Below are 18,745 nucleotides of genomic sequence, written 5' to 3' on the forward strand. Positions count from 1 at the left end.
ACTCTGTATCTATCCATTCATATAACCCCCATTTATTAAATACTATAAGAGGCCAGAAACTGTGCTACATTCCTCACATAGAGAAGCTGATGTGATGATATAATTCTGTCAGGAAAGTATATTATCCTAATTTGAAGATTAAAAAAAAGCAGATGCTTAAAGGAGGTATTTGTACTTTCAGTTTATTTGTTATCCTAATTAGATTTTTAATTTCTCGAAGGCATGGACTGTCTTATTCATTTTTCTGTAGACTAATCAGCATAAGCACACACTTAGTGCACACATCAAGTATGCATAATAATGACTAATGGTCTGACAAATAAAAAAACAACTTGTTGCATCCTTATTGTTAGTCATTTGAGAAAAATAAGGCCCTAGTTCTATGCTGGGGAGGAGGCAGGGTGAAGAGGAAGGAATAGCAAGATGTAAAGTTTTAGTTTTCTTGAAGTTTCCTTCATCATTTCACTCCATTGAATTCAGGCACTCTACTGAAAAACTCTCCAGTTCTCTGAAAAGCTAAACAAAGTCTAATGGGGGAGTAAAAAGTAAAACAGAGCCTAAAGCAAAACTTTAGAGAAGAAACTGAAAAATGTACTCCCAAAGAAAAGCAGAGCAGTGTTGAAAGTTAGGCTACAATGACATGGAGAGCAGAAGGAATTGTTAAAGGATCCGAAGAGAGTTTCATGATGATAAACGGCCTAAGGCAAAAATGAAAGATTGAAGTCAAACATTTTAAGAAGTCAATGGAGTAATTTGTGTGGAGAAATTGTCAAGACAGAGACTCAATAAACACATCTGGGTCTTGATGAGAACTCTGTTCATGAACCAGGTAGCACAAAGTCCTTTAAATCTATTCATCAAGATTTTCTACAAATGACCAGAATGCAGTGGGATAAATACTTCAAGCAGTCACTGCTCTAAGAGGATCACATAAAATCCTGGCTGCCCAAATGTGTCAGAAAATTGTCCCCTACCATGCATCACTTGCCAAAAGACTGCCACTGTATTCTAAAAACAAAGGAGACACTGAGAATAAAGATAGAGTCCCTGGCGTTAACAATGACCTACTGGCTGGTCATAGTTTTGCTTTTTCCTTAAAAAATTTGAACTAGTTACAAAACAACTCAAAGGTCTCTATTACCAGTGAGGGGGAAAAAAAGCAAGTCCAGGTACCTGCCACACCTACTTTACAATGAAAATACAGGTGTTGGTCTAGCTCCTTTGCTCAATTAACAAGTATTTTTTGAGATCAGTTCAGTGCCAAGTTCTGTGCTACTTGCCTGGGGCAAAGAGATAATAAAACATGGAATCTGACCCACAGGATCAGAGTATCTTGTGAAAGTCAGAGGGTTAGCTGCTCAGTAGTGTCCGACTCTTTGCCACCCCATGGACTACAGCCCACCAGGCTCCTCCGTCCATGGAATTCTCCAGGCAAGGGTACTGGAGTGGGCTGCCATTACCTTCTCCAGGGGATCTTTCCAACTCAGGGATTAAACCTGGGTCTCCTGCATTGCAAGCAGATTCTTTACCATCTGAGCCACCAGGGAAGCCATCTTGTAGGGAAATTTAATAAGAAGTAGTTTTAATATAAAATGATGTGTTTTAAGAATAAGTATGTGAACTGGGTGCTGCAGGAACACGAAAGAGGGGTCTGGGCTTGGGGAAGAGGTGAGGAAGAAGGGCCAGAGATGGCTTCCAGGACTGAAAAGTAAATACTCGAGTTCAGAACCTTAAATATGAGTGAGCAATAAAGTCAAGTGGGGACTGAGGTAAAACATTCCAGGCAGACAAAAAAGCATGAGTCAAGTTTTGCAGGTTTAAAACAGAATACTGTTCCAGCAATTCCTACCAGTCCAAGCAGTCTCCACTCCTAACCTCTGTTTCCATACAGTGTACCCAATACACTCCTGTGTTCATTTCACAGATCCTCGTTTCAGTCCACAGCAGTTATGCTCTACCCCAGTCAAAGTTCACCCTGGTGCTCATTCCTTTGACAACCCTTTCACTGAACCCTGCAGATTGTCTATTGGATACGAACTACCTCATCACTTCACACTTTAACTGAACATCTCTTTCTTAAAGTGTCCTCATTTCCCCCAAAGTTTCCCCAAAGGAAACTACTTCTTTTACTAGCTAGGACAGGGAGGTTGACTTATTCCTTTATGGTGCCATTGCCAGACCATCATTCTACTGCCATATATCACATCTCTTCTAAATTCCATGCCATCCACAAATACCTTGAATATACCACATGATTCACACATCTGTAATAAAATATCCTTAAGAACAGAATTCAGTGTTCTCTCAACGACTCAACGCTCTCTTTAGCACTAGGCTGCCCACAGTCATCTTCTACATTTACAACATATCAGTATTAGAGAGAGCAAACTAGTATATCTATTTTTCAGACTTATGCTGGTCAATATAGCATTTGTTAAGATTTTAAAATTATTTAACAGTGATTAAAAAAACAGATTTTAGGTAAAAATTTGAATTTTTGGCTTCTCTCAAAAAATTAGAAGTTTCAACAATCCTGGGTTCCCATTCCAATGTGGCAAAAATTAGCTGGAGTAGATTTCCCAGGCAAGAATACTGGAGTGGGTTGCCATTTCCTTCTCCCGGGGATCTTCCTGACCCAGGGATAGAACCAGTGTCTCCTGCATTGGCAGGTGGATTCTTTACTGCTGAGCCAACAAGAAAGGCCAAACTATGTTTAGATGCAAGTGACCACCATCATATTTAAGACATGGAACACCTGCATCACCCCTAAAATACTCCCTTTGTAGTCATACCTTCTCACCTTTAACCTCTAGCAACGATTGAGTTTGATAAAATACAATACTCATTTATGATCAAATCATCAGAAAACTTGGACTTTCTCAATGATAAAGGGCATCTATGAAAAATTTGCATCTAACATATTTAATAGTGAAAAGACCAAATGCTTCCTCCCATGAACAAGGCAAAGATATCTCCCTTGTTTTATCTAAGGCAAATGGATAAAAATTGTGTAATATTCATACAATGGAACACAACTCGGTAAAAGAGATGTACTGATACATAGAATAATATGGATGACTCTCAAACCTGGCTTATTCCAGTTAATATCTCTTTTTCCCCCTATTTATATTTTAAGAAATGTTAAGAAATGTTAATCCCTCTTGGTTGAGGAGCCAACGAATATTCACTGTTTTTAATATCTTATACATCTAAGATATTCTTTTGCAAATTCACTTTTGTATTTCCGTCAGTTCAGTTTAGTCGCATCCAGCTCTTTGTGATCCCATAACTGCAGCATGCCAGACTTCCCTGTCCATCACCAACTCCTGGAGCTTGTGCTCAAACTCATGTCTATTGAGTCCGTGATGCCATCCCACTATCTCATCCTCTGTCATCCCCTTCTCCTGCCCTCAATCTTTTGCAGCATCAGAGTCTTTTCCAATGAGTCAGCTCTTCACATCAGGTGGCCAAAGTATTGAAACTTCAGCTTCAGCATCAGCATTGGTCTTTCCAATGAACATTCAGGGCTGAATTCCTTTAGAATTGACTGGTTTGATCTCCACGATGTCCAGGGGACTCTCAAGAGTCTTCTCCAGCACCACAGTTCGAAAGCATCCATTCTTCGGTGCTCAGCCTTATTTATTGTCCAGCTCTCACAGCTATACATGACTACTGGAAAAACTAGCTTTGACTATATGGACCTTTGTAGGCAAAGTAATGTCTCAGCTTTTTAATATGATGTCTAGATTTGTCATTGATTTTCTTCCAAGGAGTGAGCTACATGGCTACAATCACCATCCACAGTAAATTTGGAGCCCAAGAAAATAAAGTCTGTCACTGTTTCCATTGTTTCCCCTTCTATTTACCATGAAGTGATGGAACTGGATGCCATGATCTTAGTTTTTTCAATGTTGAGTTTTAAGTCAGCCTTTTCACTCTCTTCTTTCACCTTCATCAAGAGGCTCTTTAATTCCTCTTCACTTTCTGCCATTAGGGTGGTGTTATCTGCATATCTAAGGTTATTGATGTTTCTCCCAGCAATCTTGATTCCAGCTTGCGCTTCATCCAGCCCAGCATTTTGCATGATGTACTCTGCATATAAGTTAAATAAGCAGAGTGACAATATACAGCCTTGATGTATTTTTTTATACAGCCTTGATGTACTTCTTTCCCAATTTGGAACCAGTCCATTGTTCCATGTCTGGTTCTAATTGTTGCTTCTTGACCTACATACAGGTTTTGCAGGAGGCAGGTAAGGTGGTCTGGTATTCCCATCTCTTTAAGAATTTTCTACAGTTTGTTGTGATCTACATAGTCAAAGGCTTTACAGTAGTCAATGAAGCAGAAGTAGATGTTTTTCTGGAATTTTCTAGTTTTGTGATCCAATGGATGTTGGCAATTTGACCACTGGTTCCTCTGCCTTTTCTAAATCCAGCTTGTATATCTGGAAGTTATAAGTTCACATACTATTGAAGCCTAGCTTGAAGGATTTTGAGCATTACTTTGCTAGGGTGTGAAATGAGTACAACTGTATGTTTGAATATTCTTTGAAATTGCCTTTGGGACTGGAATGAAAACTGACCTTTTCTAGATAATTAACCTTGCTCAATTACCCTCTTTTATTTTCTGTATCTTTCTTCACTTGCTTTTCTCTTGGTCTACAAATCAGGTCTCTTACTCTCTACAAAGGGTCAGCAAACTCATTCTGTAAAGGGGCAGAGGGTAAATATTTTCAGCTGTATTGAACAATCTTTTTTAAAATGACCCTTTAAAAATATAAGAAAACTTTCAGTTAGAAAGCCAGATTCAGACCACTAGGCAAAGTGTGCCAATTCCTCTTCTCAAGTATCAACAAATTTCTCAATTCTACCACCATCAATCTTTTCCTCTACCATTCAAGCAAATTTTATATGTGCCTCTCATATGCCTGAGCACCATGTTAAGTGCTTCCATATTTTTTTTTGTATCACTTAATCCCTGCAACAAGGTTATAAGGTAAAAGTTATTATCTTCATTTTACAAAATAGGATACCGAAACTCAGAGACTACAAATGAACACCAACCAATTTTTCCATGTCCAAGTCTGATGCTATATCCATTAGGTTACACTACCTCTCTCTGGAAAATAGAAATCTCTGTTATTTCTACTTCTTCACTGTAATTACTATTCATTTACTTATTCTATCATCTTTCAAAATCTGACCTGTCTCCAAGTCTATAAAAACAATTCTCCAACAAATCCAATGATATTTAAATAAAAAACATATAGTATTATTTTATCAGCTGACATTCAAATAAGAGGAAAAAAATGATCCAACACTTTAGAAAACAGGCCAGCAGTTCCTCAAAGTTTAAATAGCTACCACATGATCACAATTCTATACCAAGGTATATACAAAGGAACTGAAAGTATCTGTTCACAAAAAACCTGTATGCAAATGTTCATAGCAGCATTATTCATAAAAGTCAGAAAGTTGAAACAATCCAAATGTCCATCAACTGAAGAATGGATAAACAACATGTGATATATCCATACAATAGAATATTATTTAGCTACAATAAGGAATAAAGTACTGGTTCATGCTACAACATAGATGAACCTTTAAAACATTATATTAAGTCAAAGAAGCCGGATACAAAAGGCCACATATTACATCATTTACACGAAATACAGAGAATAGGTAATTTATGGAGACAAAAAGTAGATCAGTGATTGCCAGGAGATGGAGAAAGTAAAAAGGGGAATGACTACTAATGGGTACACTGTTTCTTTTTGGGGTGATAAAAATGTTCTGGAATTAGATAATCACGATGGTTGCACGTTCTTATGACTATACTAAAAATTACAGAATTGTATACTTTAAAAGGGTGAATTTTATAGCATGTGCATTATATCTAATTTTTTTAAATAGGAAAAGAGGACTTCCCTGGTGGCCCAGTGGTTGTGAGTCTACCTGCCAATGCAGGAAACACAGGTTCAATCTCTGGTCTAGGAAGATTCTACATGCCACAGGGCAACTGGATCTGTGCCCACAACTACCAAGCCAGTGGTCTAGAGCCCCTGACACACAACTGCTGCAACTACTGAAGCCCGTGTACCAAAAGCCCACTTCAGCAAGAGAAGTTCTCTTCAACAAGAGAAGCCACCGCATGGTGAGGAGCATGGGCACCACAACTAGAGAGTAGCCCCGCTCGCTGCAACTAGAGAAAGCCTGCGTGCAGCAATGAAGACCCTGCTGCCGCTAAGTCACTTCAGTCGTTTCCGACTCTGTGCGACCCCATAGACGGCAGTCCACCAGGCTCTCCCGTCCCTGGGATTCTCCAGGCAAGAACACTGCAGTGGGTTGCCATTTCCTTCTCCAATGCATGAAAGTGAAAAGTGAAAGTGAAGTTGCTCAGTCGTGTCCGACTCTTAGCGACCCCATGGACCGCAGCCTACCAGGCTCCTCCATCCATGGGATTTTCCAGGCAAGAGTACTGGAGTGGGGTGCCATTGCCTTCTCCGAATGAAGACCCAGCACACTCAAAAATAAATGAATAAATCTTTTAAAAAATAGGAAAAGAACCCACCTAGAATTCTCTATTTCAACTGTTTTTATTTTCCCTTGTTTTTTCCCCCCTAGTCGCTGATCATACACATATATGTGAGTACACTTTCAATTCTCTTTGTTATCAATCTAAAATAATTTTTCGATGTTGCTATACAGTCATAACTACATAATCTTATCTTGTATGGAAACAAAATATTCCACTAATAGACTTTGGTTTTAATATTGTCTAATGAAATTGTTTGAATTTTTTCAATATTAGACGTGCGTTTCCATAACCAGTCCTAAGTATATTACTTTCCCCTATTTTTATGGTATTTCCTTAATATAAGTCCCCAGCGGTAGAATTATTCAGGTAAATGATGTATGATCATTTTTATGGCTCTTGAAACACAATGCCAAACTGTTTTTGCTGGTCTGACGCAATTTTATACCATAAGAGAAAAGCAGGAGTAATCCAGTCTCATTTTACCACAAAGTTACCACTATAAGGTGTCACTATCTTTCAATAATATTATAAATAAAAATATGATAAAGAGTATAGAAAATGCTAAGTTCTTTCACTTGCATGCATGCAAAATCAGTTTTTTCAGTCGTGTCTAACTCTTTGTGATCCTACAATCTGTAGCCCACCAGGCTCCTCTATCCATGGGATTCTCCAGGCAAGAATACTAGAGTGGCTTGCCATGGCCTCCCTCCAGGAGAATCTTCCTGACCCAGAGATCGAACCTGAGTCTTCTGAGGCTCCTTCATTGTAGGCAGATTTTTTACCACTGAGCCACCAGGGAAGCCCAAGTTCTTTCATTTAGTTAAATCTATTTCTGGACTTTATTCTCTTCCTTTGACACAATTATGTGCTTGTGGTTTTATAACAAGTTCTTAAATCTGGTAATGTTATATGTTCTTTCTTCTTCTTTTTTGAACTGCTTTCTTAAATATCTGCTTAAATTTCTATCCATATTTTAGAATATATTTGACAAAGTATTAAACTCACCAAATTTCTCAAGGATTTGAATATTCAGAGTTCTCCAGGAAGAACTCCCAGAGTCTCCCTCAGAAAGGGACCCTTCTATGTTCTTTCCCACTATCCAGTACGTATATTTACTATATATGTATCACACTGTGTTCTATTTGATACTCTCTTCTATTTCAGCCTACCTGACTTTGGAAAACTAACTGAAAGGACGATCTCTTATCTCCGTATCCTAAGTTAATGGCATATAACAGACTATCAAAAAAAAAATGTAGGCAGAATCAATGAATGAACATCAAAGATACCACTTAAATGAGTCAAACAAGCTACTACTGCTTGGCACTACCTTAGGAGCTGTGGGAAAAACAAAGAAAAGTAGAAAATACTGTCCTGTTTCTCAAGGAATCTATAAACTAAAAGGAAAGGAAATTAAAAGGAAACTACAGATATATGATTTTGGAGACTATGTAAGATTATAACTGAACAATGATTATGTAATTCATGTTATAAAATTAATAGAGAGCACAGAGAAGAATGAATGCAGGAGGAGCTGTGAAGGATTCCTGGAACTTGAGATGGGCAGCAAAGAACTGAGAGGATATGGATACGTGGGAAATAAGTACAAAACAGTCATTGGGTAAGAACAAAGGCATGGAGTGGGTATTTGCACGGTATTTGGGAGTCACGTACCTTCCAATTCTACAAACAGACTCAAATATTTGTGCCCCTGAAGTTTTACTTTATGTAGCAGACAATTATGATATTTTTACCTGGAGTTCTCCAAGTTTCTTAGATGTTGGTGAAACAATGGTAAAAAATCCATCGATGTGATGGGTTGGAGAAAGCTGGGCTAGTCCACTGATCTGAACTCTACCAATTGGAAGATGTTCAAGTTTGGTGATTACTTCCAGCACCAGCACAGCCATATCTAATCAAAAACAATTACAACATCAGCAGACATTTTTCATTTACTTTTTTTTTTTTTTTGGAAATGGGCAGAGGAGTACACATTACCAAATGTTTTTACTTAAAAATAAAATCACTTTATTTTCAAATAAACTATTTATTATCATATCATTCAGGGGGTGGGAAAGAGTGAACCCAAGATCAAAAAAAAACTAAGTTTTAGGAAAAGCAATGACAAATATCTCAAATGGAGGGAAAAAAATTATACAGAAATAGTTAGCATATCAACTATTTGATAAGGAAAATACCTTTAAGAGAATATTTTATTTCTTTACATATTTGGCAAGGATTCAGGCTTTAGTTTTGAAATAAAAAAGTAACAATTCTCAGTTTTTAAATTCTCATCATATCTAGTTTTGAACTGGACAAAGGGCTGCTCTTATATAGATGCAGCAGCTGGTCCCTGCTTCTCAGGAGTATTTTATTACTTATTCCTCAATAATATCTGGAGGACTGAAATGCTGAGAGCACTTAGAACCAAAAGGAATGGAAATAAACTCCTTAACTGGATTCTTCAATTGGTTGCTTTGACTTAACACCTTCATGGTCCCAATTTATAGCAGGACAAATACAATGCATGCATATGCAATTTGAGATTATTTCAGAACAGTGTAACTTCTGAATATTTTCTTACCAAAGTTGAGAAAATGATTTATTTTCACCATCTGTTGAATGCTGTAGTGAAAAGAGCACTGGATTACAATTACAAGATCTGTGACTGTGTTGTGGCTCTGATATTCACAGTCTATTTCTGTGAAAGCCACAGCTGTCTATAAAATAGGCATCACAATACTTTCCTCCCAATCCTCATGGCTGTGATGAATGGTAGTATTGTAAATAAAACACATAGCACAGAATCCTTTTATATGGCAGTTGCTTAATGGTTGTTATATGACTTTAGGCAAATTACTTAACATATCACAGTCCCTGACTTATCTAATCATGTACGTTACCTGGAAATTCTGTGAACTAACAGTGTAAAAGTGCTTTGTAGAGTATAAAATAACATGCATGTATAGAATATGAGAAATCTATCAACATTTGTTGTTTATTTACTAACAGCCAGGATCACCTATGTCTCATTAATTTTCTTAATCAGATATCTATGCTGCTGCTGCTGCGTCACTTCAGTTGTGCCCGACTCTGTGCGACCCCATAGACAGCAGCCCACCAGGCTCCCCCGTCCCTGGGATTCTCCAGGCAAGAACACTGGAGTGGGTTGCCATTTCCTTCTCCATGGGTATCTTTTAAAAGCTCTTATCACTATCTACCTAATAACATAACTAAACTTCTCTGTGAATTTAGTTAGAATTAGATACCATTTGGATTAAATCTTTTGATTCATTTTTGTAATCTCCACAGCACCTAAGCACAATGTCTGAGGCAAGCTAAGTATTCTATACATATTTTTTGAATAACTGAATTTTTTTTCTTTATATTTTGATGTCTTCAAAAATTTCTTCTGGAAAGAATGTAAACTTAAGCAGAAGTTAATCTTTAATTCACCTCTGGCTTTCTTGTATTCTTAGCCCAATGCTTTTTACTGACTTGAATTGATTTGATAAGTCCACCATCTAAAACGTTTATATCAAAGTTTGACTTGAACAGAGAAATAACACAGTATATTCAGAATGCCGTCCTTGAACAAAAATGAAATTTTGGCTCTTGGTTCCCAGTAGAGGGATCCTCCCTTCTCTGAAAACCTGTACTACTAACTCACTAACACTCAATTGGTATTTAGCATATATTATCTTCTATTATTACTAAATTTTTTTATTAGTAAATTTTATATCCTTATTATTAGTAAATTTTTTCCTTGAGTATAATGGAAGTTCCACAGTAGAGATTATAGTTATATTACTTAAAGAAGTACAATGTAGTGACAAGTGAATGAGTCTTGGTGTCAGAGAGAAGTGGGTTCAAATTCTAGTTTTGCCATTTATCAACTATAGAACCTTATATAGCATATTCACGTCATCTCTCTGAACTTTGGTCTCATTGTCTACAAAATAGAGAAAATATCTATCTTTCAGGGTTATTGGGGCTTCCCTGGTGGCTCAGATGGTAAAGCGTCTGCCTGCAATGCAAGAGACCCGGGTTCAATCCCTGGGTCGGGAAGAGTCTCTGGAGAAGGAACTGGCAACTAACCCACTCCAGTATTCTTGCCTGGAAAATCTCATGGATGGAGCCTGGTAGGCTACAGTCCATGGGGTCACAAAGAGTCAGACACGACTGAGTGACTTCACTCCACTTCACCTCAGGGTTATTAAAGATTAGAAATAATATGTATCAACTGGCAGCACATAGTATACTCTAAATAATGGTGGCAATTATAACATCTCTGAATCCTCAATAACTAACAGTGTCACAGCTACTAGGAGCATAATAATACCTACTCCTAACGACATAGCTACATGCTTCTTATTATGCCTGCTGATGAAATGACAAGACAAAAACATACCTGTTAGATAAGAGGTAAACTGCTTTGGACCACAGCGAATAGCATAACGTGTAGTTGTTCTCACAGCTTTTGGTTCAGTCTGCAATGCATCTCTGGGACAAAAGAGGGTTCCTTCTGATGTTTCTCCCCACCATCTCACCCGGACAAGTATACAAGCAGGAGGCTTTGCAATCTTCCATATGACTTTATTAACAGAAAGTTTCAGAAAGCAGCGTAGCTGGCCTTCAACCAAGGGTGGCAAGCTTGTAGATGGAGAAATGTCACTTAAACCTGTGGAGGAATCTGAGAATACAAAGTCAAAATTTAGTCTAAATATAGAAAACATATAATCTGCTTTTTGAATGAAAAACACATAAAAACATTTTAATCTCTACAGAGAGAAGGCTAATTCTATTTATCCTAATATATGAGAAGAAGTAACTGGCAAACCAGACCACAGAATAACCTATCTGGTCACTTAAGCCACCCTGAAAACTAGTTAGTATTCAGGATTGGATTCAGGTTACTGTGAGGAAAGAACACACCAACTTAAGACATACTAGTATAAACGCTTCTTTAACTGAAAGATACTAAATGAAAACTACGATACAGTACATAGATTTTAAAAAACCTCTGAAGCAGTTGAAATTTTTCTTCCAAGTACTCCTATTCTGATTATGGCAATGTCCAGTTTTAAAGACGCTACTGCTACTGCTGCTAAGTCGCTTCAGTCGTGTCCGACTCTGTGCGACCCCTGAGACGGCAGCCCACCAGGCTCCCCCGTCCCTGGGATTCTCCAGGCAAGAACATTAGAATGGGTTGCCATTTCCTTCTCCAAGGCATGAAAGTGAAAAGTGAAAGGGAAGTCACTCAGTCATGTCCAACTCCTAGCGACCCCACGTACTACAGCCTACCAGGCTCCTCCGTCCATGGGATTTTCCAGGCAAGAGTACTGGAGTGGGGTGCCACTGCCTTCTTTTTTACATAATTCTCATACTTTAAAACTGTCCTGTCAATTCACAAATGAAATGTACACCATACAACTCAGTGCTTCCATAAAGACCACCTTAAACTGTGTCTTTTCTTCCTGCCAATATCATATAATCAATTAGGACAGAAAGTATCACCTTTAGATTCTGCCACTATTCTTTAGCATAGTGCTATGTTCATAATATTTATGGCTTTTAGACAGATAACAACATGTAAACAAGGCAATTAAGCATGACTTTCTATACAGCTTTCCTTTAATGACCCTGATTGTCTTCCCCTTCACAGTATCTTTTAACCATGACTTATAGGAAGTTTAAGAACTCATTCCAATATTACACACACCTTTCTATTCTTCTCACTTTTCCTTTGGAGAGTGGTCATGCCTCAATTAGAAAATACACTGAAGTCTATCAGATCAGAAATTTATATAACTAATTCTTTGGATTTCTAAGAGAATACCCCTCTGCTTTCTTGAGTGAAGACCCACCATAATATTTATGAATAACTAGTTTCAATATAAAAATTATACACAGGCATGTGCATGACTATTACTGTATACGCACACAGTATAGTTAGAAGGACATTAGCATGTTATTTCATTTTGATTTTCCTATCAACCAAATATACTTGACTGGTTTGATGTAGGTAACACAGCACTGAACACTTTCACACTTCTGTTTCATATCTTGCATCATTCCTGAAAGGAAACACATTGCCTCAAAACTGCCTTAGTTATCTTTAAACAGCAGATAAGATTCACTTCTAGACTGCAGCTTTAGTCCTCAACCCAGTGGCTTAATGCACTATCACTATTCCAAATACCTCTCTGCCTATAATGTAAAAAGGCAGAGTCACCCAGTTTCTGTTTTGAGGCAGCTCTGCAGAAACTCAATTTTATTTCCTGATCTGTCGTGGGTTCCCAGGGTGACTGTTCTTGCTGAAGCTAACATTCCCCTGGTCTCCTTACGTGGACTAACCTGATAAACTCCTCCTGTTAAACACTTTTACCATCTCAAATCCTTCAGAGATCTTCATACCCTCACCTCCTACCACAATGTCAATCCCCAGTCTTTCTTTCTCTCTCCTCTATAACTGGCTTTTCCCTACTCCCACCTGTAGCCCTTCATGAGTCATGATTGCCTCACGCCTCAGTCATTCAACTAACATTTATCGAGTCCTGTTGTGTGCTAGTTTTGGGGGATTCAGATCAGATCAGATCAGTCGCTCAGTCGTGTCCAACTTTGCGACCCCATGAATCACAGCACACCAGGCCTCCCTGTCCATCACCAACTCCCGGAGTTCACTCAGACTCACGTCCATCGAGTCAGTGATGCCATCCAGCCATCTCATCCTCTGTCGTCCCCTTCTCCTCCTGCCCCCAATCCCTCCCAGCATCAGAGTCTTTTCCAATGAGTCAACTCTTCTCATGAGGTGGCCAAAGGACTGGAGTTTCAGCTTTAGCATCATTCCTTCCAAAGAAATCCCAGGGCTGATCTCCTTAAGAATGGACTGGTTGGATCTTCTTGCAGTCTAAGGGACTCTCAAGAGTCTTCTCCAACACCACAGTTCAAAAGCATCAATTCTTCGGCGCTCAGCCTTCTTCACAGTCCAACTCTCACATCCATACATGACCACAGGAAAAACCACAGCCTTGACTAGACAGACGTTTGTTGGCAAAGTAATGTCTCTGCTTTTGAATATGCTATCTAGGTTGGTCATAACTTTCCTTCCAAGGAGTAAGCATCTTTTAATTTCATGGCTGCAGTTACCATCTGCAGTGATTTTGGAGCCCAGAAAAATAAAGTCTGACACTGTTTCCACTGTTTCTCCATCTATTTCCCATGAAGTGATGGGACCAGATGCCATGATCTTCGTTTTCTGAATGTTGAGCTTTAAGCCAACTTTTTCACTCTCCACTTTCACCTTCATCAAGAGGCTTTTGAGTTCCTCTTCACTTTCTGCCATAAGGGTGGTGTCATCTGCATATTTGAGGTTATTGATATTTCTCCCAGCAATCTTGATTCCAGCTTGTGTTTCTTCCAGTCCAGCATTTCTCATGATGTACTCTGCATATAGGGGATTCAGTAAGGCCTAAAACGTGATCCTTGCCTATTAGGATTACCGACATACTCACCAACTTGTTTTCCGTCCAGTCCCATAGGGACCTGCAAAGCTCTACCTCCCCTTTTCCTGCCCCCACACGCTTATCAAAAACATTCCTAAGTCACGGGGATTTAAGGTACAGCATGGTGACGACAATGGTAGTGTACTGTATATTTGAAGGTTGCTAAAGAGTAGATCTTAAACGTTCTCTTCAAAAGAAAAAAAATTGTTATGTATGGTGACGGATGCTAACGAGACAACTGGCAATCATTTCGAAATATATACAAATATCCAATCCAAAGGTACACCTGAAACTAACATAACGTTATATGTTAATTATACCTCAATTTTTAAAAAGTAAAAACCAAAACAAAACCTACAATTTTTTCGTTCTCTTCCTTTGGAAGCATCTCCTTTTAGCCCTCCCCTCATTCCATTTATTCACCCACTTTGTCCCCTAGTCCAGCCCTTATATCGTTTCCATTCGCGGGAGGGTCAAATGCTCTCTTTTAACCCTGTGATGCCCTGGTTTATTTTCCTCCGCAATCCTCTTCCCCGCTTTTTTAACAGGCGGCTGTGGGAGGTCTTCCTAGAATGCCTAGCGCCCCGCTCCCCGAACTCCGCCCAATCTCCCAACTACGCTGTCTTCCACCTTTGGTCGCTCAGATTACCTCTCTTCTTGCGGCTACGGCCGCCCCCAGGCCCCTGAGCTTTCCGTTGCTTCATGACGATCCCGAGCTCCTCACCAACTCAACTACGGCTCCAGCACCTAAGCTGTAGCCTCCCGCCATCCCTTCCCAAGGCACTGGCGTTCCCCGGCAACCGGGGCCGCTGGGCAACCTGGGAGGCAGGAAGAAGTGGTTCTTTCTTTAACAGTCTCTGGGAAGCGACCAGAAAGGAAGGCGCCAAGACGCTTTCCTACCAGTAGACTACAACACCCAGGACGCTTTGCTACCCTACCTCTGCAGGGCTGAACGCGGTCGCCTCCAACTGCGCAAGCGCAGAATGCGCTCTTTGAGGACTCCATTGCCCAGGGTACATAGGAGCGCTTCTCTTTCCGGCGAAGGTCGTGGAGTTCTCTGGTAGGAGTCTGAAGCGTCAGAGACTCCGTTACCCAGCTGCCTTTGTGGAGTGTTGCTGCGCACTTCCGGTGGAAGTGCTGGGGCAAGGGGGTGGAGTTTAGAGAGCCGGTGGGCGGTGCTGCCGGTAGCTGGGTGCTGTCTAAAGGCTACAGGGCGTCGCTAGGGGAGTGAGCTGTAACCGGTTGGGCCGCACTTAGCGTGGGACGAAGCTTCGGCTACTGTTCGAGTACCTGCGGCCTCCCCTTCATGTCGGCCCTCGAGAAGAGTATGCATCTTGGGCGCTTGCCCTCTCGCCCTCCACTACCCGGCAGCGGGGGCAGTCAGAGCGGAGCCAAGATGCGAATGGGGTACGTGACCCGTACCCCTTCTCCCTAGAGGCCAGGCCCCGACCGTTGGAGAATGGTGGCTCTCGGCGTTCAGAGTGGCATGGCAAGGGAGGCTAAGGATTGAGAGAATGTTGGCGGCGGCCTGGAGACGTTTACATGAAGTAGAAGGCAGATCTGGGGACTAGGGGAGGCACCAAGTCACTGGAAATTAGAGGACAAATAGTATTGGAGGGAGAAGGGAATGAGGCAGAGATTGAGGAAGCTGAGAACATAGTTTAAGAGATGTAGGAGGCACCTCAGAAGAACGGGTGGAGGTTTGAGAAAAGGAAAAAGAGTTGTAACAAAGGTGGGGGGAAATCTTCCAGGGATGGTTGAGGGAAATGGGAAATGACTAAGTGAAAAGTTGAGGGAAATTAGGAGAAGAACTAGGGAAAGATTTGGGAGGAGTAAATCCTTATCTAAGTTTCTGTGAGAACTAGATAATAGAAAGAAGCTGGGGGAAACAGGGGACACCTGAGGCAGGGTTGGAGAAGGAAAGAGAACTAGGGAGCAGAAGGTTCTGGAGAGAGTTTCTAAAGGTGAAGAGGCATATTCAGGGAGTGAGCACGTGACTTAGAGATTAGGTCTCAAGGGGTGCTGAGAAAGTGTGGGGAATAGGCCTAAGGAAAGATGGAGAACATAGCCAGGAAGACTGTTAGGGGTGATAGGAATGTGCTGAGAAGTGAGGGTAGGGAATAAGGAGAGGAGTGATGAGAGAGAGCGTGCAGGGGTTTAGAGAGTGACTGTGGGCTCCAGAGATTGAGAAATGAGTAGAAATAGGGTTTAACTAATGGCTTGCTGCGGACAGAAGGTCTGGAAAGGTTAAAGAGGAAGATTTGGGCAATTGATTTTTGCAGGGCAAGTAGGTCTGGTGGAAGTTATGTACTGATCTGATAAAACTCAATGAAGTATTGAGAGTAGCAGCTTAAAATGTTTTGGGGGAAACCACCACTTACTGGAATGGGAGGAGCTGTGTTGGCTTTTGGAATTTTAGGTTGTTGAATGAACTGGGCCAGGTTGGGGGATCTAAGATGTAGGAGAGAGAGTGTAATGAGTTGAACCTGGGAGAGGTAATTGCTAGAAAATAGGTAATTGATCAGGTAGTCGGTTTTGAGGTGTGTTTGTAGTATCAGACAGGATTCTGGAGACTAGTGACTGTAAGGGATAGAAAAAATACTTAGGTATGTGGTAATCAAGAGTGTGTGTTTGAAATTCTAGAGAAGGATTGATAGATACTCTTGGAATAATGACTAGAGAAAAAAAAAAATCTTGAAGTAACATGTACAAAAGCTTACCAAAAGAGACGAAGATAGGAGATACAGTGCTGTGAAAACAGGTCCTAGGAATGGAGAGAAAGGAGAATCTATAAATTAAAACAGTAGGGTAGAGGGGTAGTGAGAATGGTTGGAAAAACCGGGGAAGGAAACAAAGACTTGCAGTGGAGACCTGACCATGGGACAGAGTAGAAAAATGAGAAAACCTTGACAGAGGAAGGTAAAAGGTGGGTCAGTGAATGCACACAGTGCAAAGAGGTGGCAGAAGGCTGCATGTAAGGTAAAGTGAAGATTGTTTGACTTTGGAAGACTAAGTTAGGGCTGTAACATGATCGTGGAGGATCTGGAAGCTGATCTGTAGTCGATTATTTGGGGAAGATTAACCTGGACTATAAAATTAATGTAGCATTTATTGTTGATATGTATCTTAGTTGCTGCCTTTCTTAATCTAAACTTTGGTTTTTCAGTATTCCAGTGCTCTTCTGTGAAAATACATAAAAATCCTAGCTTTTTAATAACCATATGCGCTTCAGATAAGTTTAGAGCTTAGCTTCTTATTTTGGCAAAACAAGTTCTCTGAAGATGAAGAACTGAAGAAAAATTCTAAGAGAAAGTAAAATCTACTGATTAGTGCCCACTTCGGCAGCACGTATACTAAAATCTACTGATTAGCTTAATTGTTAGTAACTTAACCTCTTTAACGGAGAAGGCAGTGGCACCCCACTCCAGTACTCTTACCTGGAAAATCCCATGGACAGAGGAGCCTAGCGGGCTGCACTCCATGGGGTCGCTAAGAGTCGGACAGGACTGAGCCACTTCCCTTTCACTTCTCACTTTCATGCCTTGGAGAAGGAAATGGCAACCCACTCCAGTGTTCTTGCCTGGAGAATCCCAGGGATGGGGGAGCCTGGTGGGCTGCCGTCTATGGGGTCACACAGAGTCGGACACTGAAGTGACTTAGCAGCAGCAGCAGCATGTAACCCTAATATTAGTGATAATATAGACTCTCCTTCCCTAGAGTCATCAAACTGGAAGAGAGCTTTGAAATGGTCTTACTGCTTCACCATATAGTTGAGGAAACTGAGCCTTGGAGACTTCTGTATTCTGTTAGGTAAACTAGGAAGCAGGGAGTAGTATCTTCTCTTAATAAATGAGAAAACTGAAACACAGATCTTCCTCATACTTATGCTTTCTAGAAGCTGGGCAATAGGGCCACTAAAGACTTGGATCTCTGGACTCTGAGACCCATTGTGTTTTTTGGGTTCGTAATTATTATTGTTGGCAATAGTTAATTTGAGTTATGTATCTTATTCCTTTGCAAATACCCTGGGATTTAGTCTTCCTTTTTTTTTAGTCAGTCCTAGTTTATAAAGTGTCACTTCGGCCAGTTTCGAATCATCCTTTATTTCTAACTTCTTCTCAGTTGCTTTTTTTTAATCTTCTCATCTTTTCAACTCCCCAGCCTTTCTCTTACTCTCAGATTGGACCTGTTCCTTTGATAGTATCTTATATGACTGTTTCAACTATTTTTCATAATCTCTTGCCTTTAGTTTCAGTAAACCTTGTTTAGCTGTGTTTGCATATTCAGGGTGGTTTTGAGATTTTGGTTTTTCTTGAGTTTCCATAATTTATTTTTTTCCAATTGGATTTAGTAATTGCAAAGTATTACTGGATAAAGCTATAATAGCAATTACTTTTTTCTTTTTGTTAATATTGTGTGCCAGGCATTGTGGCAGTAGCTTTATGTATGTTATTTCTCGGGTAAGGCCTGAAATCCTGGTTTTATTGTTCCCTGATAGATGCCAGTAGATGATGCTCAGAACAGTGGTTTTGAACTTTTTAAAAGCTTTTGGAACTACTCTGACTTTAGAGCCCTGCTTGCAACTGGTATTAGTCTGTTAGGGTTACCATAAAAAAAATACCATATTTTTTTTCTCAGAGTTCTGAAGACTGAGAAATCCAAGATCAAGGCACCAGCAGATTCTGTGTGTGGTGAGGACTGCT

General features: G+C 40.1%; 2 protein-coding genes across 3 annotated transcripts in view; one reads left to right on the plus strand and one right to left on the minus strand.

Moving 5' to 3' along the window:
* C2CD3 (C2 domain containing 3 centriole elongation regulator) overlaps positions 1-14,950 on the minus strand; it is a 125,660-nt gene extending 110,710 nt beyond the window's left edge. Inside the window, exons 1-3 of the mRNA XM_019974661.2 lie at positions 14,692-14,950; positions 10,949-11,230; positions 8,292-8,449 (exon numbers count right to left, since the gene is read on the minus strand). Of these exons, the coding sequence (XP_019830220.2) occupies positions 8,292-8,449; positions 10,949-11,230; positions 14,692-14,746 (495 nt within the window). The 5' untranslated portion in view covers positions 14,747-14,950. The remainder of the gene's footprint in view (positions 1-8,291; positions 8,450-10,948; positions 11,231-14,691) is intronic.
* A 248-nt stretch (positions 14,951-15,198) lies between these two features.
* Positions 15,199-18,745, plus strand: part of PPME1 (protein phosphatase methylesterase 1) — a 51,299-nt gene continuing 47,752 nt past the window's right edge. For both annotated transcript variants that reach the window (XR_011570887.1, XM_070803887.1), the window contains exon 1: positions 15,199-15,449. Coding sequence is in view for 1 of the 2 variants with exons in the window: in XM_070803887.1 (XP_070659988.1) it covers positions 15,349-15,449 (101 nt within the window). In the remaining variant the exon portion in view is untranslated. The remainder of the gene's footprint in view (positions 15,450-18,745) is intronic.

This window comes from Bos indicus, chromosome 15 (genome assembly GCF_029378745.1).
Source record: "Bos indicus isolate NIAB-ARS_2022 breed Sahiwal x Tharparkar chromosome 15, NIAB-ARS_B.indTharparkar_mat_pri_1.0, whole genome shotgun sequence".
In the NCBI taxonomy this organism is placed as follows: domain Eukaryota; kingdom Metazoa; phylum Chordata; class Mammalia; order Artiodactyla; family Bovidae; genus Bos; species Bos indicus.